General features: G+C 49.8%; 1 protein-coding gene across 3 annotated transcripts in view; it reads left to right on the top strand.

Annotated features, from left to right (window-relative positions):
- Nucleotides 1–25968, top strand: part of L(2)37cb (DEAH-box helicase 16 lethal (2) 37Cb) — a 148466-nt gene that overhangs the window by 12145 nt on the left and 110353 nt on the right. For all 3 annotated transcript variants that reach the window (XM_077705757.1, XM_077705767.1, XM_077705747.1), the window contains exons 4-8: nucleotides 280–436; nucleotides 495–667; nucleotides 2452–2581; nucleotides 20161–20274; nucleotides 25010–25087. In XM_077705757.1, the coding sequence (XP_077561883.1) occupies nucleotides 280–436; nucleotides 495–667; nucleotides 2452–2581; nucleotides 20161–20274; nucleotides 25010–25087 (652 nt within the window). The remainder of the gene's footprint in view (nucleotides 1–279; nucleotides 437–494; nucleotides 668–2451; nucleotides 2582–20160; nucleotides 20275–25009; nucleotides 25088–25968) is intronic.

Genomic DNA, 25968 nt, shown 5'->3' with positions numbered 1-25968 from the left:
TGCTGAGTATGTTCTTAGCCCACCTGTTGCGTGGGACCGTCTACTAGGCTGGCATTTGCCCGTACCCTCATCATATGACACTTTCGTGCAGCCCCTTGAAAGTCGTATTATCGGGGTTCCACTGAAATAGTCCAGGTTTACAGCTGATTGTTTACAGAGTGTACAGCTGATCATTTCCAATACTTTCTCACGTTGGGGATTGCGTGTGTGAAATGGCGGTGAAATGGTGGGGTGTGTGGCTGCGTCTTTAGCGTCAGCCGACTCTGCCGGTGCTTGCAGGCCAGTGGTGGCGGCGGCCAGCAGCCGGTCAGTCGCGGAGGCGGACCCTGAGGATGAGCGGCTGCGGGACCTCAAGGAGCGGGACGAGTTTGCCGCCCGGCTGCGTGACCGCGACAAGGACAAGACGCGCAACATTGTCGAGCGCTCCGACAAGAAGGTGCGGCGGCGGTGGCAGGTGCAGCGGCAGGGCGCCCACTGCCCCCGTGCGTGCGCAGGCGTTCGAGGAGGCGGCCAAGCGGCTCAAGCTGGAGGCAGAGGACCGGCTGCGGGTGCTGCCCCGGCTGCGGGTGGAGTCGCGGCGCCGGTACCTGGAGAGGCGCAAGGAGGACAAGCTGGTCGAGCTGGAGGCCGACATCCAGGACGAGCAGTTCCTCTTCTCCGACGTCCCGTGAGTGCCGGGGGGACCACAGGGGAGCCACAGGGGAGGAGCGCACTCGCAGGGGCCCTGCTGAATAAGGGCAGGCATCTCCACCTGAAACAGCTCCAGCAGAGTGTTGTCAGCTCTCCTTGCAGCTGCAGGATGAAGGCCTCTCCCATGGGTCTCCAATTGCACCGGCCCTGTGCTAACTGCGCCCCATTGACTTAGCCCCGCAGGCTCGCTGATCTGGTCTGCCCTCCTAACTTTCGGCCACCCCCTGCCATGCTTGCCTCCTCTAGGGATCCACTCGGCTACCCTGTATGACCGATGACCTTAATGAGACAGGTGGCGCGGCAGTGGGAGTAGTGGCAAGCGAATATATCTACCCAGGCCAAGTAGTGACCCCGCATCCGAAACACGAGGCAGAGATAGTTACAAGGATGATGCTGCAGTGGGGTGCATTCGACAGGCATTGTCATACAATGAATCCCCGAAGGAGAAAGTGTACGTCAGCTGCATCCTACCGGTACTCGCCTGCGAGGCAGAAACTTGGGAGGCTCACTAAGGGGGCTCAACTCAGACTGAGGGCGACTCAGCGCGCGGTGGGACGGAAGATGATAGGTGTAACGTTGCGGGACAACAAGAGAGCCGAGTGGGTCTGGGAACAAGCGCGTGTTAAGGGCATGCTGGTGGAAACTAAGAAGAAGAAAGGGCAGGGCAGGTAGTGCGAGGTAACCGTTGGTCATCCAGCCGGTGGAAACAACAAGCAGGGACAGAGGCAGGGAGCGAGAGGCGGGAGGGGCCTCTGTCTGCCCACTAGCCTAATCTTGGCTGGACTAAGCAGCAGTGTCCCGCTGATGTGTGCCGGAGAAGAAAGGACCGCAGGGAACGAGGAATTGAAGATCGTTGCATTCAGTGTGACCCTGTGATGCGGTGCCATCAGTTGTGCTTTTCAGGCCCATTTTCCCTCCACTTCTCGGAGGAAGTGGGACATTGGGCTTGCTGCCAAAGCGAAGCTCTTTTGGGGCATGCTTCAACCGTAGCTGTTTTGGCCTGGCCTTGAGCACTAGGCACTGGTGGTGGCCATTTCAAAGCGCTTGGAGCCCTCCTGCCGAGAGAAGGGACCATCGTGCCCTGGCAGCCGACTGAGCGCAAAATTTTCCCCCACCTTGTGGGCGGCCGTGGAGCTGCAGCTTGTGGCTTTGCTTGGCTGCACTGTGTACTACCACAGGTGCCCTTTTGTGAGCCTTTCTTGGCACTGCCCTGCCAGTGTGGCTTGGGAGGTGGCACGGCACGGGTCCTGCCGCTTCCCGCTGTGCCCAGTAGTGCCCTTCTGCTGTGGACCTGGAAGAGGGCAGCTGCAGAGCAGTCGGGGGTGCGTACCGTAAAGGGGGCCAGCAGCAGCAGCTGGCGGGGTGGCCAAGTGCACAGCCTCGTGGGAGGAAGGGTGGGTGGCAGCCAAAGGGGCTGCTGGCCAGTGTGTTGAGCAGAGCGGCCAGTGGCATGGAATGCGGAAGAGCGCGTACAAAGGTGTGGGAATGGGGAGATACCAGAGTGCATGTACAAGATGCTTCCCTTTGTGCAAGTGCTTCGGATGAGTATGCAAAACAGAGGGACAGCAACAGGTGCAGTGGTTGCACAACGCCAGGCAACAGTGAGGGGTAACCCAGAGGAGGCGCAGTGTACGAGACGCAGTACCGCAACGCAGCTGCGCTCCATAGGAGGCACTGCAGCGGGTGGTAGCAGTGCCCCCAGGTGTTGCTGTGGGGCTTCGCTCGGTGAAGCTTTCCCCCCTCCTCTCCCCCCGGTGCCAGGCTGACGGAGCGGGAGCGCAAGGAGCTCGAGTACAAGCAGAAGGTGCTGCAGCTGGCCAAGGAGCACGACAAGGCCCGCCAGATGGAGAAGGTGCAGCGCTACCGCATGCCCCAGGAGCGCCAGGGCAAGGCAAGTCCGCAGGGCTCTGCCCAGGGGCCGTTTCCGGCCGCCTGCAGGGACAGTGCAGAGGACGCAACACTGGATGTGACCATGGTGCCCAGGGGCCGGGGAAACCGGGAAAAGTCGGGGAATTGTCGGGGAATTTTTCCATCAAGTAGTACCAGTCAGGGAAAACCACTACAGGGCCTATACACAGTTTTAGAATAGGCGAAACCAGTGTTGGTGGCCCCCAAGAAGTTACCGAACGCAACACGTTCGCGCGCGACGAAAGCGTGAACCGCATGAAACGTTTTCTGGTTTTTCTGCAAGCGAAAATGTGCCGCGCACGCCTGAGGCGCGCTGACGCCGCCGCGGAAACCACCCGCACGGTACGTGCCGAGCGGCAGGCGCTGGCAACATGGCAGCAGCACCGGCCGCGGAGTAGTGCGTTAGCTCCAACGACCGCTTCTAACCGCTCTTAAAAATGCTACTCAAGGCACTAACGCACTTGCTTGTGCAGAAAAGGAAGTACCACAGGCACGGAATCGTCGACGCGGCCGTGAAAACACCGCACTTGAATCGTGAGCAGAAACTCACGGTGCGGTTCACGCAGCTCGCAGCTGGCTTAAGTTGCTGGGTGCACTTGCGCAGAGGGACGATGTGGATGGTGCCCAAATCACACGCACAACGAGCTTTTTTTCTTCCAGCGAATTTTAAAAGGCAGCGCTTTTTGGGAGCTAATCTTGAAAGAACTTCAATCTTATGACATCAGGAGCCAGAATTGCATAATCATAAAGGAACATGACATGCTTTAGCGTAAACCGCATGGGGTGTTCTCTGCTCGCGAAAATGCACCGTGCATGTCACAGGCGCGCTGACGCTGCCGCGGAACCACCCGCACGCTGCTAGCGGTGCTGCCGACGGCGGCGACATGGACCGCGAAGTGGTGTCGGGGGCTCGAGCGACTGCTTCTAAGCGCTCTCTAAAATGCCGCACAAGGCACGCACGAAGTTGCTTGTGCAGTAAAGGAGCTTATAATGTGAGCTAAAACGGTACTATAAAGCATCATCCGCGCCGCTAGTGAAAGCGCCCATGCAATACCTGCCGTGGTGGTAAGCCTAAACATCTATGGCGGAGCCAGCCAGCTGTCTCGAGCACTTCGAAACTGCCGCCAAGAGGCGCGCGACTCCCCGTTGGCGCAAGTTGTCAGGCTCCTCCCACTGCCGCATGCGACACGCGTCATTTCCTGAGCGAGGCAGAAGCTGCAGCGTGCGCGAGTCGTCAACGTGGGCGTCAAAAAATCGCACGTGCAACACCGACGCGCCCGAATCGCGTGCAAAAGCGAACCATGCGGTTCATGTTGAATATCGAGCCAGGACAATCAAGAAAGAAAGCAAAAGGTGCTTGCTGAAGCGCAACTTGAAGCTTCTATCCCGCAAGATGAAATAAACTCTCTGAAGCCGTAACTGAATTCAAGCAGACCTCAAACTGAACAAACTGAAGTTAATCAAAGTGCATTTTGAGAATTAGGGCACTTGGAACAAATGGTATGTTTTTTCCCCACACTAGAATGTGTTTTCTCTACGCTTTTTATGTGCTTCACGGACCATTTCCACAGAATGGCGCCTGTTGTATAGGTCAGGGAATTTTGGCTAAAAAGGTCATGGAAAACATGGGAAAGTCAGGGAAATGGAATTAGGCACCCTGAAGATGTCTTTGGGAGTCTCGAGCATCACTTTGCATCCGCTGCACCGGGCAGTCATCCTCCAGCAGGACTCTTGAGCTCCAGATTGGTTCCCGATGCCCAGTGCCGCCATCCCTGTCACTGTTCGGAGCCATGCACATCGATCGAGGCAATCACGCACAGGCACTCCGAGCGCACGAGGGAAACTTTCACCTGGGGCTTGCCAATGTGCCAGCCACAGTGCAGCCTGTTTTCATGTCACGTTCGGGCGGCTGCCCCAAACAGCAGCAGCGCACACCGAAAGCCTGCACTGCACAGTTTCCCAGTCAGCATGTGAAATGCTGAATGCTGCCCCAAGGCTGGGCAGTGTTCCAGCGGCAAGTTCTCTCCCTGTCCATTTTGCCTCGTACATGCACGCATGTCCGGATCCCTAGGCTAGTAATGGATCCGCCAGAGCGCAACCACATGTCTGAAGAAGATGTCACAAGAGCACGGGTAGAAATAAAAAAGGCCCATTCAAGATTGATTGCAGTGCTAAGAACAAATGCAGACGAATGAAACTGCACATAAGGCAGGTGTGTCTTGTTCACATTGCAATAACACACACGTCATCTGTGGTGAAAGCTGCACATATGATTGTTGTGCCCAAGCACGACCAACTATACTTCGGACCTGCCCAGCGAGCGGGGCCCCAGCACCGCCGTCGCAGGGATAATTTTCGGCACTGCAAGTGGAGTGGCGCTACTTACGCCCAGTCGTTCCTCGCCGCCGCGACCGCCGCACGCGTGGGCGCAGCCATTCAGAACGCGCTATTGCAGACGTGGCGTGGAGCATAAGGTGCGTCTGCTGTATGTAAAGCACGAAGTTTCAGACATGAAAAATAAAGGTTATTCAGTCCTCTGAAGCTTTCTTTTTTTTTGAAGCAGCACGATGGTACACTGTTTTGTATCTTATTGTAGATCTGAAGAAGGTAAGGTGAGAGATGTTTCCTTTCACGAGTTCCCCGTCACCGAAGTTTGAGACAAATGGATGAAGACAATCTCAAGAAAAGATAAGAACACCCTTCGTTTTATTTTTATTTTTTTCCCTTCAAAATTGTGCATGATGTTTGTAATTATGCGCTTTTTCGCTCACCCGATCATGACAAATTGAAGCTAGCATGCTTCACTGCGCATAGTTATCGTATTTTAATATGGTCGATCGGTGTTAAATAGCAACGAGCAGCGGTGGGCTGTCTTTACATCTGAGCGTACCTCTCATGTTCCCAACGAATTTATTGGTGTGTTTTTTTAGGTTATCCAGTTCGAAGCATCTCAGGCCAGCACACTGGGCCTCATTGCGGGCTTTCATAAGAGAACCGTCGAGGAACACATTAAAGGAGCCATGAAGACAAAATGCAAGTTTGTGTTATTCGAAAGATTTCGTGTTTTATAGTGCCCCCAGCGCTTGTCCGAATGCAAACGATGCTTTATTCACTGAGAAATTAATCAATTTAGGTAAAAATTTTGATTTTCCCGCTCAATCGTGCATTTTCGTGGTCCCAAATGACGTCACAGGAACCGACCGCTCTGCAGCCTAGGGTCCCTTAATTCACGCATCCGCCGTACAGGGTGGAGACACGTATGCGCTGGCGCCGCCATTTTGGTCCACTCGCTCGCTGCCGAAACAAGTCATTGTATCAAAACCGCGCTAAAATTGTCGCCACAACGGGGTTAACTGGCGAAGTTTGAATCATCTTATCTTTTTCGCGTTGCTGGGTCTCGTGGGAAACGAGAACAACGTGTTGTGCACGTTGACCCAACTGCAGCGGCACGGGACCGTTCAAAGGGTATCTCCACCCTGTACGTTGGCGCTGGCACTGAGGTATTCGCGCGTTTGTTTACGTTATTGAACCTAGATGGTGCCACCATACCTTGGCATGTCGTTTTCTGCCTTTTTTTCGTTCTGGGAGAAAATAGTTTCGTGAAACATAGTGCTCGCTCGACAAATATGTTCACGTAAGACACCGTCGCGTCAATCAATCGGCCAGTGTCGTCTGAGACAACCCTAAAGCCCCGCAGTTCTGTGCAGCTAAACAAGCTTAGTGCACGCAGTACCAACAGCAGCAGTACGAAGCGGTACTTCTATGTTTACATGTGCTTTCGTAACTTACACTTACCACCATTCTTACGGCTTTATAAAGAATGTGCCCTAAATTTAAGCGCAAATAGCTCGTTCGGCAAGCTTGTAAGCTCTGCCTAATTTGCGTTTACTTTCGCCGGCCTCCGCCAATCGCAGAATTGGCTCGAATGACATCATAGGTTCGGTTGCGGGAAATGAGCTAGTGGGTCGCATGGCCATTCCCTTTTTTCCTAATTATGTAGCTTATTTGAGCGAAGTTTACGTTAAAAGTGGTGTCACTATGATTCTAACGAGGCATTCTTTTGAATGAACCAAACTTGTGTTTTCTCTTCATAGCTCCTTTAAAGGGGCACTGACACAAAAATTTTGCATCTTGTTTTTTTTGTTGCGATAAGTAGCTAGTGACCTACTTATAACCTGTAGAAACCTCATTTGCTTCAGCGTGCGACGGTTGTTTAATTAGAGGCATTTTAAATGCGGCCAGTCGCAGTTTCGGTTTCAGCGAGTGCCGCGAAACGATGGATTTTGTGGATTTTGTGTGAACAAAGCTGACCACTCGACCGTCGGAGGGATATCACAGAGCAGAGCCACCGTAGCACTGTCGAATCCGCATCGACGGCAGTTTCTGAGAATGCCCTCACGTACTGATCTAGTGAGGCGCTTAATTAAAAAGCGACCGTGGATGTGACGCAGGCGCTGCGAGTGCAAATGCTACCGCGGCTAAAGAACGACGCGCGACGCTCGAGACGGTGGGTGGCAAGACGCGCGCTGGGAGCAGCCGGCCGGTCTACCTACAGGTCCGCCTACAGATGTGTTCGGCTTAGCACTGCGGCGGATATTCGAGTGCCGCTCTCGTAAGCGGTGCAGATGACAATTTTTAATGCAGCCCGCCATCGCATCATTAACTCCTTTCTCATGTAAGCCACCGTGGTCGGGACTTGGGGACAATTTCGTGCAGCGGTAACAAGCTATCACTCGAGCTACCTGCGCCGGCCTGGGCCACTTCGCGGCCGTGGCCGCCGCCTGCACAGCGACCGTGCGGCTAGCTCAGTGGGCTTTTCGTGCCTCCGGCGCGTTTTCGCATCCAATGGTAATAAACAGTAATAGAAACAGAGTGCCTGGAATCGCTGTAGAACTTTGGTCGCGGCCAGCTGCCTGATTAGCTGACGAAATCACGGCGCCTCCGCCGCCAACGATCGGGTCGTTCGTTCTCGAGAGCAGAAGCTCCGCCCTCCGGCCCTCCGATTGGAGCGGCGAGCCGGCGAAAAACGCCGGCAGTGCGGAAGCGGCAAACACAAACTCGTGGCGTGTTTGGATGTTGTTTATTTACACAATACCCTCGGGATGTCGATTGCGCATGGTCCTCTGCTGGCTGCTCGGTTGCGTTTCGCACACTTTAAAATTGATTTTAAATATGTTCTAGGCTGTATTCGCCGCTGATATTTTGCAGATGATGTATATGTGTTCCCACCAATCTATCTCCGAAGTTATCTCGCCTTCAAAATTTTGTGTCAGTGCCCCCTTAAGTGCTCACACTCTGCGTGGAGCGGCTCGAGGCGCCCCGCTCATCTGCACCTGCCACTGCGGTGATCTTCAATTTGGACGGGGTGGGCTATCTTATCCGAGGCTTCAGTTCCTGGAATTGGTCTGTGCACTGGAAAGAGCGGCCCAAGCATTCGTTAAACTTGCGATATCCTATAAAAACGCCGATGGCACTGTGTGAGGACGCTGCCCTGGAAGCTGCACTGGAAAACAAGCTTTTTTAGCCACGACGGCTCATACGAGGGCAGTCATACGAGGGCAGTGGTTAAGCTCGCCCGAGAGAAGTTCAGCCGACCTTCTTTCACAAATTTTGTTGCGGAGAAAACTGTCAAGAGGGGCAAAGGGAAAAGGATTGCGGAAAAACCAGGCTCCAGAATAGTGCTGAAAGTGTGACTACTGTGCTCCACTGTTCAAGTGAACTGTATGGTTGTGAACGAAAATGAACTTTAAAAAAAATGCCGAAGTGAAAAGGATTGTACAATACTAGCGTTCATTATTGTTCTGAAAACCTGACTACAGTGTTGCATTGTGTGCCTAAACCATGGCATTGTGTTTGTAAATAAAATTAGCCTGTAAATAGGCTTAAAATGACATAGTTGTTGAGTTAGTAGTGTAGCAGGTCATTGTAGCACCTCACATGCATTCGCAGTAAAAAAGTTGCAATTTATTCGCAAAGAAGGGGCCAAATCATCGTTGCTAATTAGTGCGTGTAAGACCGTAACTAGCATCTTCGGTGCTTGAATTTTTGCATTTTGTTTTCCGAGCACAGAAAATTCCTCCGCATCCCTACAACACGAAAAAACTAGGGATGGGCGAATATTCGGTATTGTCGAATATTCGATCGAATAGCTGTCTATTCGTTATTCGCTTCGATCCAAATGCAGGTATTCGATATTTTCGAATTATTCGATGCTCCCGAATAGGCAGCTAAAAGCCAAGCTTTTCGGTCAAGCTTTCCAAGAGTTACCCCAGGCTTGGCTCAAGACCCACCGACGCGGACATTTCTATTATCAGTGCCGGCACTGCCGAATTGCTGCCTTGCCTAGAGGTTCGACGAAGCTCTCGGCCACCAGCACACTTAAGTTAAAAAAAAAGGCGGCACTGAAACGACACCGCTCCGAACATAGCGGCACCAAGCCAGCAGACTTGTACAGGCCGCCATTTTGAATAGGCTCGCACAGCGCGGCAGTACGCCGCACTAAGCGAGCCTATTCAAAATGGCGGCCAGCCACTTGCGCTTTGCTTGGCTACGGCCGAGGATACTAGTGGCTACAATACTTCTTTTTTTAGCGGAGCTTATAGGCGGCGCTTAAACTTGTGAATGAGCAGCCGGCGGAAACTGCTGCACCTAGAGCATGTGACGCAACAGGCATTTCTTCATGAAAACTTGTGAATACAGCAAAGGAAAGCTGTGTGTAAGATTTTGCAATAAATGTTCAACTGGTAATAGTTTTACACAATGCTGTGCCTACCTGTGTTCTAATTATTAGAAAAAAATGTGTACATTAGTCAGGTCACAAGTTGCTCATTTGTCTTTGTGATTTGCAATGTGCACTATTCGAACTATTCGATTCGAAATTATTCGACCAAATCACTATTCGCTTCGAATTCGCTTCGAACCTCAAAATCTATATTCGCCCATCCCTAGAAAAAACCGCTACACTTCATGAGGAATTTCAACAGAAAGCTTCAATTTTGTTGTATTTCCTATAACAAAAAGAGTTCCTGGGAAGCTTTTATGACATAAATTTGGTTTATGCTATGAACTTCCCAATGTACATCAAATTCGGGAATAACCTCCCCCTGCGAGTATGAACCTGTACACTTTGGTTAGCTAGCCAGTTCCGTTGTCAGTACGTGAGATAATGTTATTTCTTTTCGGCATCACTTCATATCAGACCGCGAAACTAAATGTGTCGCGTGCACCGTAACGCATCTCACAACGGGAAAGCCAGTCAAGAGGCCCCGCCCCGCCTTAAAGGGACACTGAAGTGAATTTGTCAAGCTCCCGTTTTTGCTTGCACTGCGTAGACTGGCTCAAATTAGCACACTTTTCATCGTTTATCCGGTTGACAAATCGGTAATTATTTTACAAAGCGTGAAAGAAGAAAAACTACCATGCGCGGTTTGCGGCGGCCGCACCAACTAAGGCTGTGACGTTGGGAGGAGGGGCGCCGTGATTGGACGATGCCCGAGGTTAGCAATCAAACAAGTTTCGGTTTCGGTTCTGTAAAACATAACCAATGGCGTTGTTGGATGGGCATTCTCAATATCTCAGTAATCGTCGTACCGCGCTTCTGCCATGTTGTCGGCTGTAAAATGCACAAGATAAGCCTCCCAGGACGGCTTGTAGTCGTAGCATTCACTAGCCGAGACCTACGCAGTGCATGAACGCCCTCCGCGTACCCGCAGACGCCCAAATGTCGTGCGCTTTTCCCCCATATTTGGAGCTTGCCTCCCTCATGCCTGTATCGTAAAAAGCGTGTTCGCACCAGGCCAAGGGTCTGTTCATTCTGGCCTGTGCCCACTGCCTGCAAGCAGTCGGTGCTTATGGCAACAGCACGCCAACGAGAACTCGCTAGCGCGCCAGTGCCAGCCTGCGCGCGTTTTGTGAACTATAGCTCGTGTAGCCATGAACGTTGCGACCCCCCAAAAAAGGTGAACTCAGGATAGAAAACATCGGCGGAAAACAAAAAAGTTAAGTTACAAAAAAAAAAAGGACGTACCCGCGGGGATTCGAACTCGTGACTTGCAAAACACTTCCGGTGACATACCTAGCACCCCAGACCACTGAGCCACGAAGCGGGATGCGAAGGCCATGCTAATATAGGGTATATATTGTACAACCGGTTTACACTTTTATTTAGTTTTGGCATTTCAAGCAGCTTAGGTGACTATTTGTTGTACTGCGCTCGTGCAGTAAGCGTCGCCCGAGTTTCCACAGTAGCTCACGTCTAGCAATTGCATTTCGTAGACGGAAAAGCGTTCGCAGATGCGTAGTCGTGCTCCTGACCGCTGTGCTTGTTCGGCCAGCGCAAAAAAGTGCTTCCCGCGCCCTAGTTTTACGCTGAACGGTAAAAATATCAGTTGATTTTATTTCCTTAGTACCTATATTGACTTCGCTGACTCTTCCCCCGCCTTCAAGAGGCCTTATATTTTCCTACTGGCGTACCAGTCAGCGAAGCGTCGCATGTGCGCTTGTGCAGCTCTTGTGTGAAGCGGCCTTGACTTGGAGCTAGATACAGTGTACAAACAAACCAAGTGAAGAAAGGCACATTCTTCCATTCACAAACGTGTCCTGGCTTCGTTTCAACTAAGCGAACGAATTGCAACCAAGCAATTTTTTTTAACCTCCTTGATTGCGACGACCCGCCGGCGGCCGGCGGACGAAACGCTGTGCCGACTGACTCTGTTGGCCGGGGAGCCGTGCAGTAGCGCCGCAGCCAATTGCCAGCTCATCCCCTCCTGACGTCACACGAAAACGCCAGAGAAAATGGGCGAGCATAAAGAGAGGAGGACAGCATTTTCGAATTAGTTTTTCTACTAAATAAAATCGCGTAAACGCGCCTAGAGTGGTCGAAACATGGCCTGGGGACTCTGGTCTACAATTTGCGCTAGTAATCCCGCAATGTTTACATATCACTTCAGTGTCCCTTTAACACGCTGAATTAGAAAAAAACATTCATTCAGGGATGGTCACCGTAAAACTGCTACTTATTCATTCGGAATTACCGAAATCAATTACCTGCAGTGTGATTAAACACGAATTCCCGCGCCAGACGGCTGCCACTAGCGCTCGAGCACACACTGCCAGCGTAGCCGCCGCTCGCCGCAACAGTGCGTAAAAGCGCCCCTAGCGGCCTGGCGCGAAACGAGACTCTGCGCAAGCGCTCCCATAGAGCGCCGCTGGCTGGGCAGGTCCGTAGTAAAGCTGGTCGTGTCCCCAAGACAGCAGCAGCGAAAATCGTGTACAAGGCATTGTAAGTCGGTGCTGTTTCCACGTTTCTTCCTTACGTTTTGTTCTTCGATGTGCTGGTGCGAAAAAGAGCCTTTTAAAGCATGATCTGCCCTGGTTGATCGTAAAACGGATGACGGAAGATCATTCCAAGCGTCAGCTCTGGCGCACTGGAGAAGGCAGCGTTGTCCGCATGTGTCATGAGAGAGGGGAACTGAAAATTTGCCCTCGGAGGCAGTTTGGGAAACAGTTTGGGGAAAGGGAAAGTTGTTGCAGATTATTTTATATACCAAGATGTTCTCGTGGCGTTATTGGTCACGGGCATTATTGCGGCTTTCGGAAATAGAGGCCGAGAGGGTGTACGAAGGGGAGCATGGTTTACTATTCTCAAGGCTCTCCTTTGCAGGCGTATCATGTGCCTGGTGGATGTGTGATAGGCAATATGTTATCTGGGATGGGAACAGATGGCAGTGGAGGGTGGTGCGCAAGATACCAATTTCAAAATGCTGTCGGGCTTTGGCCAGGGTAGAACAGGCAGAGGAAAGTCTCTTCCCCAGCCTCTCTAAGGGGGGCTTCCAGTCTAGCGTTGCATTGACCTTCAAGGGGTCGTGAAGAGAAAATGCATTTGTCTTTGCTTAATTTTGTCTGCTTGAGCGACCTTTTAAGAACATAAATTCCAAATATTTTCACCATTCCTTGATTCTGCAATTTAGGAGGCGCCTTTGAAATTCTCGTTTTGAAGCGCATCGCAAGCGACCATGTGCACATCGTCGGTCGGCAGCACAACTAGAGTGACGTCGCGTCAAGTACGTTCGAGAGTTCAACGCGTTCAACATTCTTTGTGTATATTGTTCTGCAAAGCTGCAAACCCGATATTTTAAATATAATGCATCCTTTATTCGTTACCAAAAAAACAGTTTTCTGTCCACGTGAGCGGTGTCAAGACCGCTTCAGTTGTCTGGCAACCATTCCAGCAGAAGTCAGACCTACTGGCTGTTTCTACAGTTTGTAGCGCTGAATCTCACGTTTTTTTGCCGAATTCTCTTCGGAATCTTGCCTTTTTTTTTTTTCTGAAATGGCACAAAACCGCTCAAGCAAAAAAAAAAAAGTGCGCCGTATGTGATTCGAACTTGCGGCCTCCGGGCCAGCCCAACGTTACGGACAGCCTAGTCGGATACTTTATCCACTACACTACCGACATGAGAAGCGCGCGCGGCAAAAAACTGCGGCATAAAAGCCTCTTGGCATTTGTAACACAGAAGTCTGTCGTGTTTTCATAAATTCTAATCAACCCAGAGCTTTAACTGCCAACTTACTGGTGCAAGCTTCTGCAGTAAGCCAGAGGGGAGCGTATACAATCAAATAAACAGTGTTAGCAGCATTGTTTATTGCAGGAAACAGGAAAGCAATCATCGAACTGCGTGATGGTGGGATTCGGCGCCTCGTAAAAAGCACAAAGGCTCATGGGGACGTCGTCTGCTCCCGCCACTTCCGGTTCGAGATCTCGCCTGGCCTCCTGTAGGCCGGCGGCTTTCACGCGCGTGTGTGCGCTTTTTTTATTTGTCACAGAATGCTTACCTTGTAGAATTCCTCGCTGTTATTAACTTAAGGACGCGGCTTTCAACTTCGGAAAAATGACCAAAACATCGTTTTTTTGAAACCCATATATTCGGCTTCTATGTTTCCTATTCTATGCGTCTGCAAAGTTTTTAGGCTGAAAAGCGTCGCAAAGTGACATAAAAAATACTTTTGTCAGGCGCGATGACAAACTATCAGCGCTAAAGGGCGAAAAAACGGCAATTTTCGGAGCGCTCTATCTCCGCAACGGTGCCACCGGGCGCGGCCATTTTGATATGGTTAGATCGGCCGAGCGATCGTCTTTCCGGTTCCGCTCGTCCCTTTTATCTTCGTTCATTCACAAACGCACAAACGGCAGAAAAGAAACGACGCACAAACGAAGCTAGAAATAGATGCTGAAGCGCTATTGGTCCTCCGGTCGGGGCGCAGAACATCGACCCTCCTGATTAGATGTCACGGGCGCAACGCAAGATGGCGGCCGCCTGAGCTGCGTAGCGAGCGGTTCGAGTTCATTTTCGCCGCTTCGCTCGGCCGAGTTTCTGTTCAATCTATGGTATTCAACACGGACGTTATCGCGGTGGGAATGCCGGAGATAACGAGCCAGATTACGGGAAGTTGTGTGGCTCGAAAGGAGGAGGTCATCGAACGCTTCGTGGTGTGCGTGACTCTACCGTCGCCAGACCCCGGAGGGTGACGCGGTGTGCGCGCTTGCGATAGCGGTTCGTGGAGTGAACTTTTAGTCGGGTTTGCTATGTTTACACGCTTAGTTATTGCTGTGTTTTGACTGTGGGCTCGCTAGCCTTGAGAAAGAAACGGCCGACGCGTCAAACGCTGCGGCGCGCACGGCATAGCCGACGCGCATTGGAGCAGCACATGACTGGGCAACCGGTTACGATTGAACGCCAGTAATTGTAATTAATGCCTGCGACGTTAGATTTAACCTTAAAAGCGACCTGACCAGCCATATCAGGTATAATCAAAGTTCGATATGTCGCGGTAAGCGTGCGCTGCAATGCGCGCGAGCCATATCGCCTTTCTTGCGCAACGTTTCCCGTGCATTTGTAATTTTTATACAAACAGGTTTGAGTTAGTAATATAGGAATAAAAATATGTTCTCTGCATTAAAAATGCACGTTACTGTCGCAGCATTTAACAGTGATTTTTTTTAGTGAAATTATTGATACCATTGCTTAGGGCATACTGGCTTTGCTGCGAGAAATATTGGATGCCTTGAATGTCAAAAGTAGTAAAAAATATGCTCTTGCATTGAAGTTGGGAGTTATGCAGAATACTCTACGAAGCTTCAAAGTAGCTCATTTTCATCCTTGTGGTATGCAAACTTTTGGCAATGAACACCTGCACGTATGAGTACTAAGTTGCTGTGCCAGGCAAGATGATAAAACATAAAAAAAAAAGCCAAAAATGTTCAAATTTAAGTAAAAAAAATGCTTAACTTGTTGCCATGGTGACAACACTGCAAAAGGAGGCTGTTCAGTGTGATACAGCCAACCAGCTAACCTACTTTGCATTGAAAGCCCATTGAAACCCATCTCCCCCTTCGTTTGGTCTGCAAAGTGGGGTATGTACTCTTCACAGAGGAGCTGAAAATGATGTTTTCTGGAAAGAGAAAGGCTGTAAAGGCACTCCAATTTCAAGGAAAGACATTCCAGAAGCCCCATGTTCAAAAGGACATGAAAGGCTACAACCGTGAAGACTTTTGATAAGTGAAACCTATGTTGCAACTTCGGAAGCCGTTTTCTCAAAACAGTTTTTTTTGCCACCTGTGTCGCTTGTACCAGGGATTTCTTTGTGACCGCTGGGTCTATTTTGATTCCGTTTCTTGCATTACATTCCTTGATGAACAGTTCAGGTCGTGACACTCTTGGTTTTCCAGATTTGTTTTTTGTGATTTTTTTATTCAAATAATCGTTCACAGTCAACATGCCTATTGCACATTAACCTCTAAAAAAATGAAAACTAAAAAACATTGTGTTGTAAAAAAAAAATTCTAAAACTGTCACGACCTCGTCCATTCATTTGGGAATGCAAAGCACTTCGAACAAGTTTTCTATCATGTTTTATAAGCCGCTCAAGCTCGGTACAAGCGGAACAGAAAGAAAATTTAATACATAAAAAAGTTTTCAAAATATTAGTTTGAAATTTTTATGGTGTTATCACGGAAGCATTTCCAGTTGCTGTGCCAATTTTTATCAAAATCCACACAGAAATAAAAAAGTTGATTTTGAAAGCCACGTCCCCCCTTAATGTGCGATGAATTAGCGTTTTTTTTTTCCGGTTGAAACAGATAAACAAGCAACACGCGCGCGTGAAAGCCGCCGGCCTACGGGAGGCCAGGGGAGCTCTCGAACCGGAAGTGGCGAGACTCCGCGGGAGCAGACAATGCACCCATGAGCCTTTGCGCTTTTTACCGGTCACCTATTGTTGCACTTGATGAGTAAATGATGGATGGGTTTTCAGTTCCGAATACTCCAAGTTCCTTCGATAAACGTATTTATGTAATAAATTCTCATTTTAAGCGTTCGGTCATCCATCTCGTCAGGTCAGACGTTTCACGTTCGCACAACTCACATTACGGGCTACGTGAGACAGATGTCGGCAAACTTGTGCAAGAATATCGGCTAGCAAAACGACAGTTTAGACTCGTGCGAAACAGCGTAAACAGTTTACGAATGCCCAGTTTAGATTAAACGTGCTTACTTCTGCCTGCGCCACTCGCCCGCGTTGTTGACTGAAAGTTCGACCATGTTGATCAGTCGTTTCAGAGGTCAGACATCTCCCCGTTCAGTTGCAGGGCGAGTTTCATCATGGCGCCGGTGTTGTAGCTTTATCTGATCCTTTGCAAGCCTGCTCTGTGCCGACATATTGTGCAGACGAGGGAGAACTATGATTGGTTCCTTACTGACTTACTGAAACGTCACTTCCCGAGTTGAGGAGGAAAGCCTCGGTGAAACCGAAACTGCATTTGTTTTCCTATTTGCCGATATTGGGCAACGAAATGGGTATGCATTGTTTGTTTATCAAGGTTCCACGGTTATGAACACACACACAACACAATTTTTTTGAAAATCTCTTCACGACCCCTTTAAGCTTGCCCATAGTGTAATCTACAGGTTTTACTGTGATCTAAAAACTATATTTCTGGTTTTGTCGGTGTTTGAAGTATGCCTATTTGTCATGAACCACTCACTGGTTTTTAAAAGTTTGTCGTTTAAAATCTGTGCCGCAGTATGAAGGGATGGGGTTGTGTAAAGCCGCGCTGTGTCATCTGCATATATTACAGCACTTACCTAGAAAGGCAACTGGTTAAATCATTAGTATGTTACGAAAAAAGAATAGGTCCCAGAATGGAGCCCTGTGGCACTCCCGTACAGACTGGTCTTAAAGGAGCCATGAAGAGAAAACACAAGGTTGGTTCATTCAAAAGATTGCCTTGTTACAATCATACTGACACCACTTTTAATGCGCGCTTCGCACAAATAAGCTATATAATTAAACATGTGACCCACTGGCTCATTTCCTGCAACAGAACCTATGATGTCATATGCCCAGCTGTGCGACTGGCTGAGGCCGGCTAAAGCAAATGCAAATTAGGCAAGGCTTATAAGCTTGTTGAACGAGCTATTTGCACTTAAATGTAATGCATATTCATTTTACAGCAGTAAGGATAGTGGGATTAACAGTTACAGTTATGAAAATGCACGTAAACATGCACGTACAGTTATGAAAATGCACGTAAACAGTGCACCGATGTGCACTGCTGTTGGAACTGGGTGCACTATGCTTGTTATAGCTGCACAGCAGTCCGCCACTTTGGAGTTGTCTTACACGACGCTGGCCAATTGGCGTAAGCGGCGTTGTCCTACATGACTCTGTTTGTCGGGCACACCCCATGTTTCACGAAACGATTACTTCCTACCAAAACAAAAACAATCCAGGTGCAAATATGGTCAAAAACAAAGCAACGGCAGACAACATTTCGTGGCTAAGTATGGTAGCGCCATCTGGGGGGAACGACTGTAAGTAAGGCAGCAGAACCTAATCACGCACTAAAAGTTCGTTTGAATACCTGCCCTTGTGACTTCATGGCAGACGTCATGAAAACGCACAATTTGGAGGGAGAATCAAAATGGTAACCTAAATTGATTAATTTCTCAGTGAATACGGCATTATTTGCTGCCGTACAAGTGCTGGGGGCACTATAAAACACGAAATCTTTCGAATAAAACCCACCTGTATTTTGTCTGCATGGCCCCTTTAAGCTAGAAACATGCTCATTCAGATAACTTTTAAGAAACTGCAGTGACTACCGTATTTACTCGATTCTAACGCGCCCCCGATTCTAACGCGCACCCGATTTTCCTGGCAAAAAAACCGAACAAACTTGCACCTCCGATTGTAACGCGCACGGGACTTTGTGATCAAGACAAATGAATGCGAGAGAAACGGGCGATTTATATCCCGAAGTAATCTCACTCATCTCACTCCTCGTCGCTCTCCACTGACCACAACATCTCGGCCTCGGTGCCTTCAAGCGCGTTCGCGATGCCACACTTCTGAACGAACGTTCAACCATGGTCGATGGGATCATGGCCCACGCCTCACACGCCCATCCCGAGAGCTTCTCCAGAGGTACACGCTTCAGTCAACCACTCGTTTTTAACGCGTGGGAGCCGCTGCTGCCATTGCTGTTATCAAGCGCGCAAGGGAAATGATTTGACGATTTGTGTGAACGCCGATAGAAAAACCTAGGCGCCTAGGCTTGCTGCTATAGAATACTTGCTGCGTCGAAAAAATCGTTGCTAAAAGCTTTGGCGCCATCTTGAGAAGGCGATGGCGATGGGTGGGACGAAAATTCCGCCGTTTCTGCAGTTTCGGTTTTGTATCCGATTCTAACGCGCATGCGAATTTTCGGCCTATTTTTTCGGAAAAAAAGTGCGCGTTAGAATCGGGTAAATACGGTAACCTCTGAATCCGTTTTACTCAAGCGTTTGGCGTAAGACATCAAGATGAACTGTATCGAATGCCTTTCTAGTGCCTAAAAACACGCCTATTGCAAAGTGGTTGTTGTTTAGGAGGGCCTCGTTAGTTACATCTGTTGCGGAGAGCATCGCAGATAGAGTTGGTTTGGTTTTCTGAAAGCCGTGTTGGTCTGGCGATAGAATACAGTTTTTATGTAGGAATTCCTTTACTCGCATCGCTAACAACTTTTCAGACATCGTTTTAATGCAACTTAAAACTTATATAGGTCTGCAATTGTTCAGTTCATTTTGGTTTGCGCTTGTGAAAATCGGGGTTTAGTTATTTTTAGATTTCTGGATATATGCCCGTGCTGATGCTTTCTTCAAAAGTAATACTAAAGTTACTGCTAGGATTGCTATATTTTTTGTAAGGACCGAAATAGGTATGCCATCAATGCCTTTAGCCTTCCCCAAATTCACATTTTTATCAGCTGATGTAAGCCCTGTTTGAGTTATGTTGATGTAACCAAACGAAGGGCATTTGGCTAGGTAGCGAGAGTTCTTTTGGTGTAGTTAGGCCACAGTGCAGATTTGAACCGACGGAACTGGTGAACTGATGTGCAAGATTCTGCATTTGCAGCATTCCGGGGAGTACTGTCTTTGATGGAGTGGGCCGTATAATGGTGTCAACCGTGACAGGGAAGTGTCTCTTCCAGCGTTCTTTCTTAGGTGCCAGTGATCTGAAACTAGACAAACGTGCCCAAGCTGCAGCTGGGCCACGAGGCCCAGCTGCAGCAGTGGAGGGATTCATTGCCGCCACCGAAATCTTGACACGCGGCCAATTTCGCTTTTCACCTCCATCAGAAAAGCAGCCTCCGCTGCCAGGATCGAACTTGTGTCCCTGGGCAGATGAAAAGAGCTTCTCGTGCCATCTGCTCGTAGGCAAGTGCGCATTGTCCGTCTTTTTCCCTCTGGCCGAGTGGAAGTCCAGCAGGGGAGGGAGGGCTCCACCGCGTGTGGGTATTGCGAGGGGACAGATGGGCACAGAGCGTTGGATCTGCACTGGCAGCACTCGATGGGGGCCCAGCAGCTCTTGCGTTGACGGTGCTGGGCCACCGCCTCGTCTGCACCACTGCGGGGGGCCCCATTTTTTCTTCCCACTTGCAGAAACGCTCACCCTTCGGAGTCTTGGCGAGTGGGGCCATTGGAGGGCTCCATTGCACGCTGTTTGTGATGAGCAAGCTTCTGATAGCACTTTAATCTTTGAAAGATATAAAGTTTGGCTTCTGGATGGCTGTGCCTGTAGACCTTGTATGCATTGTAGCCAAGAGCACGAGGTGATCTCTGCTGCGAGTGGACCACAGTTCCCAATTCCTTCTGGGTGGCCCGTCTGGAGCACAGCTTCCTTCGGGCTTGGTTTTTGCGAGAAAGTTTAATAATGAGTAAGTTACGACTGAATCAGTGTGTGATTACTCAAGGTTTTGCAGTGCTCGGGATATTTGTATTGAGAAAACTTGTGCAGGCAGCCTGTATCGTGCAAAATTGTGAAACAGTAGTCTTAGCTGCACCACTGTAGAATACAGGGCTCCCTGAAATGTACCCATAGTTTGTGCAAACTGAGAGGCAGTGCAGCAGTGCAGTTGGTGGACGTGAATGCTCCCCGAACAGCACCAGTGGGCAGCCTTTGGCGAAGATGGGAGGTTGTCTCCCCCTGACCCGCTTTCCTTGTCCGCCGTTCCCCAACCCGCAGGAGGACGACATTGATGAGTTTGTGGAGGAGCCCCTGGCGGAGCAGCGCAAGTGGGAGGAGGAACGCATGGGCATTGCCCGCCTGCGCTTTGGAGCCAAGGACGCCCGGGACAAGGTACTGGCATCCCGCCTTCCACGACAGCGGGAGCGTCTTCTCAAATTGCCGACAAGTAGAAAAGCCCGGCGCACGAACAAAGGGCGGTGACGCAGCGGCACCTGGATGCCATCGTAGGCAGGATGATTACGATCGTTTTAATTTGGCGCAGAGGTAGAGCATCCGCCTTGCGTGCAGAAGGACCGGGGTTCGAATCCCGGTGCTGGACAATTCCCACCAGATTAAAACAAACAAATCCGCATATTGATGGAATTGCAGAATGGGCCTGACCCCGGCGACCATTGCCGGTAACGCACTCCCTCACCAGAGCAGGATTGGCCACCCTGGTGTAGTAACGGCCACAACCTCCCATGAATACGCCAATTAACCCACGGCCCTCAGTCTCCAGTGGTTGCGAAGCAACTGACCAGGGCAGCGGTCAGACCTGCGACGCAGCAGAGGGTGCTGAGAATTCCTGGACTCGGACAGGCCACCATTGGAATCTGGACCTGGCAACGTTTAAATGTCGAGAACCTTATCCAGCGAAGCGAGTCTAGAGGTGTTCGAGGGCATTAAATGTGATGTCATAGGGCTTAGTGAGGTTAGGAGGACAGGTGAAGCCTTTACGGTGCTGAAAAATGTCCTATGTTACCTATGTAAAAAGGGTCCTATGTTACCGTGGCCTAGTGGACAGAAGAGAACTGGGAGTGGGATTTCTAGTCAATAAAAGCATAGCTGGCAACAAGAAGAATTTTACAGCATTACCGAAAGGGCAGCAGATCTTGAAATTAGGCTCAATAAGAGGTACAAACTCAAGAGGGTACAGGGCTACGCGCTCACATCCAGCCACGACGACCAGGCAGTGGAGCGCTCCTATGAAGATGGGGAATCTTCAATGGCTAAAGTAAAAACACAGTATACTGTAGTTATGGGAGACTTCAATGCTAAAGTAGGCAAGAATCAGGCTGGAGACAGGGCAGTTGGGAACTGCGGTCTGGGCACTAGAAATAGCAGGGGGGACCTACTAGTCGAGTTTGCAGAACGGAATAAGTTAAGCTACACATCATGAATACCTTCCTCTGCAAATAGGAGAGCCGGAAGTGGACGTGGAGGAGCCCGAATGGGGAGCATAAAAATGAAATAGACTTCATATTGTGCGATAACCCTGGCGTCGTGCAGGATGGGGAAGTGCTCGGAAGGGTAAGGTGTAGTGACCACCGTATGGTGAGATCTCCAATTAGGCTAAGTTTGAGGAGGGACCGAAACAAGCTAGTACGAAAGAAGCCGATAAATGAGCTAACAGTAAGACGCAAAGTAGAAGAATTCAGGATCGCGCTGCAGAACCGATATTCCGCTCTTAACGAGGAAGCCGAGTTTACGACACAGGAAGCCAGAGACAACCTTACACGCCTTATCACGGAGTGTGCAGTAGAAGTCGGGGGCACTATGGCTAGACAGGATACTGGTAAACTTTCACAGGAGACGAAAGATCTAATCAGGAAACGGCAAACCATGAGAATCTCCACCGCAGCTGACAAAATAGAACTAGCGGAGCTCTCGAAGTTAATCAATAAGCGTAAGGCAGCTGACATACGGAAGTATAATATGGAGAGGATCGAATACGCTGTAAAGAACGGAGGTAGCCTGAAAGCAGTGAAGAGACGTCTTGGCGTGGGAAAAAATCAGATGTATGCACTTAAAGATAAGCAAGGCAATGTCATCACAAAGAGGGATAAAATAGTCACAGTGGCCGAGGAGTTCTACAGGGATCTGTAGACTAGCCGGGACATCCAGGATAATGCCGAACGAGAAAGTAGCTCAGAGGAGATAGACATCCCACTAGTAACGACAGGAGAAGTAAGGAAGGCTTTGAAGGAAATGAAAGGGAGCAAAGCACCTGGTGAGGATCAGATAACAGCAGACCTCTTGAAGGATGGCAGAGAAATTGTACTTGAAAAACTGGCAAACCTGTATACGCAATGCCTAATGACCGCAAGTGTACCGGAATCTTGGAAGAACGCAAACATCATCCTAATCCATAAGAAAGGCGACATGAAGCACTTGAAAAATTACAGGCCGATCAGCTTACTGTCAGTCGTCTACAAGGTACTTACCAAGGTAATCGCTAACCGAATCTTTGCAACCTTAGATTTCAGTCAACCTAAAGAACAAGCAGGGTTCCGTAAAGGTTAATCAACAATGGACCATATTCACACGATCAATCAGGTGATAGAGAAGTGCACTGAGTATACTGAACCCCTATATATAGCCTTCATAGATTATGAGGAAGCATTTGACTCAGTCGAAACCCTAGCAGTCATTCAGGCATTACGGAACCAGGGGCTAGATGAGCATTATGTAAGAATACTAGAGAATATCTACAATGGGTCCACAGCTACCATCATCCTCCATAAGGAGAGCAGTAAAATACCTGTAAGAAAGGGTGTCAGACAAGGAGACACAATCTCTCCAATGTTATTCACAGCGTGTTTACAAGAAGTATTCAGAACGTTGGATTGGGAACAGGTGGGAGTAAGGGTTAATGGAGAATACCTCAGTAACCTCAGCTTTGCTGATGACATTGCCTTGCTAAGTAACTGCGGTGGACAAACAGAGTAGAACCGTGGGCCTGAAAATTAATATGCAGAAAACTAAAAGTAATGATCAATAACCTCGCGACAGCACAGCTGTTTGAGATAGGTGGCGAGGCTGTGGAAGTAGTAAGCGAATATATCTACTTAGGCCAAGTTGTGACCCCGGATCCCAACCATAAGGCAGAGATACGTAGAAGGATATGAATGGGGGGGAGTGCATTCGGCAGGCATTTTCAGATAATGAATGGGAGCCTACCATTGTCCCTTAAGAGGAAAGCGTATGACAGCTGCATCTTACCGGTACTCACTTACGGGGCAGAAACTTGGAGGCTCACTAAGAGGGTTCAACCTAAATTGAGGACGACTCAGCGCGCAATGGAACGGAAGATGATAGGTGTAACATTAAGGGACAAGAAGAGAGTGGAGTGGATCAGGGAACGAACGTGTGTTAAGGGCATATTAGTAGAAACTAAGAAGCAGAAATGGACGTGGGCAGGGCATGTAATGTGAAGGCAAGGTAACCGTTGGTCATCCAGGGTAACAGAGCGGATCCCTAGAGGAGGCAAGTGTGGCAGGGGGCCGAGAAAGCTAGGTGGGCAGATAAGATCAAGAAGTTTGCGGGGATAAATTGGTCGCAGTTGGCACAGGACCGAGGTAATTGGAGAATAATGGGAGAGGCCTTTGCCCTGCAGTGGGCGTAGACAGGCTGCCATCTACTGTGTTACTGAGTGCACTAAAACCTGCTAGCGTTGTAAGGCAGATTTTCATTGATACGGCTATCTTGGGACGAAATCCCTGCACAATCTTCTCCTTCACCCGTACCGTCCAACAAGAGCAAAAGCAGTGCCACCATTTGCTGCCCCCACCCGCTATATCCCTGGGGCATTGGCGAGAGAATGGGTGATTTGTGTGCGAGAAATTCGTGGGCCCTTTCCCCCACTGGAATGGCTGAAGCAGTTTCTTTGTTGCCGAAAGGGTGATTGCTGAATGATTACGGTCGACCGAGCGCAGGGGGGCTCATTGTTTTGACCAGCGGGAGGGGTGAACCCATTCGGGGGCCGTCCTTGTGCTTCCTCCGCCTTTGGGCAGCCACTGCCCGGCTGGTTTGATTTTGGTTAGAGCGTGTGCAATTGTAGAGCTGTTTAGTTGTTCGCATGTAGAGTGCCGTGTGTTTTTCAATTTGTCTACACGAGCCTGGGGTAGAGCTGTTTTCAAAGACCACGTTACTGCTATAGAAGCGCCTGCCTATTTAGGTCGCCCACCGTAACCTTAGTGTGTGCCTCTCAAAGACTCACATTGGCGGCGCAAGAAATGTTAAAATTTGTACGATGGATGAAACGGGCTGTGTGTGCACAGTGAGAGTTTGGCACAGTCAGTGCGTGCTTCCTCCGCATTCTCTGCCACGTGGGGTGCTGTCGCAGTGTAGAACGGGGAATGCTGACCAGTGCAAGGTTTTGTGCACTCTGTGTGCATCGGGCACGCGCAGGCCAGGCTGAGTGCGACCGCCTGCTTCTCTGGGGTGTCCCGGCCAGGCAGGTTCCTGTGCCCCTCGGGGTGGCTCCCATCCTGTGGCACTCCCACCCGCTCGTAACAGTGGACAAAATGAACTGCGTACTGCATTTCCCTTACTTAACTGACGGTGTGATCGCGCATGTGCGAAGATCGGTGACAAATCGTGGGTGCATTGACTTGAGGCATGAGCAAAGTTTCCAGCACTCAGAAAAAGTGTGCGCCTTTTATGCAGCCACGCTATCCCCAACGGAAGAGACCCCTCTTATCTGCCGCTGTCAGCTGGCCCAGGAAATCAACGTTGTCCAGATTGAAATAAAGCTGCAGCGGGGTAAAGGGCTAAAAAAAGCCAGAAAACAATCAACCTGCCAGTCGTTAAAGGGAAAGCCAACCAAGTCCAGGGAACTTCCTCCTGTGTGAAAGTCCTTCCTGGGAGCCCCGCGAAGTCTGTGGCTGGACGCCTGGCTACGTCTGGGTGGTTGGCCATTCTGTACTCATTGGGTAGGAGCCACCAAGTAGCGTTTTCTGCCCAGCCCGGTCACCCCGATTGCCGGTTGCCACAGTGACCTTTTTGGGGCAGTGCCGTTTCTGTTGCGGCCGCCGGTGGGACAGGGGTTGCTCAGCCTCTGCTGTCCTCTGCCCTTCTCGGCCAGGAGGAGAAGTACGAGCTCATCCTGGACGACGCCATCGAGTTTGTGCAAGCGCTGCGGGTGCCAGGGACCAAGGAGAAGGTGAGCCTTCCCTCCTTGCACCGCCCAGGGTGGTGGTGTCCTTTTGTGGTGTCCTGTGTGTGCTGCGCGCAGTGGCGGGCTTCTGTCGCTCAGAATGGCCACGCACCATGTGCTATCGGCACCTGCAAACCTTGCCCTTTCCCCCTGCTTGCTTCATTCTCCGCGACGTTTCCATTTGCACTAGCCATTCCTGGCTGCTTTCTCTGCCGAAGCATGGTCGGCGTTTAGCCGTAGAACATTCACTCCAGATAGCTTAGAAGTTGCCCTACACCGCTATCAGCTTGCAGGGAACAGTGTGATAACGTTTAGCCTCTTGGCAGTGTGCACTCGGACAGCAAGACGGCTGGTAGCTCCTCCAAGGTTTGCCATTTTGCAATTTGTAACTGATGGTGGTGAGATGTGGTGACTGCAATTGCACTCACCAGTTCACCTACTCATCGACAGCTTGCCAGTGTCGGCCTCCGACAATGTTGCTGCTGGGATTTTTTGTTGCCATACACAGTCAGTGCCAGAAATAAGTTGAACACCTAGGTAATACCTTATTTACTCGCGTAATGAGCCCACTTTTTTTTTTTTGTTCAGAAAATTCAGCATAAATTTGGAGGACGATTCATTATGCGGCAAAAAGTTGCAGCAGATTTTTAAAAGTTGCAATTTCATACAATACACATGCCAACAGAAGGGGAGCATTTTTTCTAGTGCAAAGAAGATGGGAACTTGGAGAAGAATACAGACGGGATTAAAGCTATCCCAGTTATCCCAGACCAACTTGCCCAACTTTCTGCACTAAGAGAAGCGCTGTCGAAGCCTTACCTTTGCAGTGAATACACGTAGGTGATTATGTAACGAAATTTCTTTTTTATTTGCAACTGCTTGCCCCT

Source organism: Haemaphysalis longicornis, unplaced genomic scaffold (assembly GCF_048455015.1).
Source record: "Haemaphysalis longicornis isolate Haplotype H1 unplaced genomic scaffold, Haemaphysalis longicornis Haplotype H1 scaffold_1, whole genome shotgun sequence".
Lineage (NCBI taxonomy): Eukaryota > Metazoa > Arthropoda > Arachnida > Ixodida > Ixodidae > Haemaphysalis > Haemaphysalis longicornis.
This window is presented reverse-complemented; position numbering and strand designations above follow the sequence as displayed.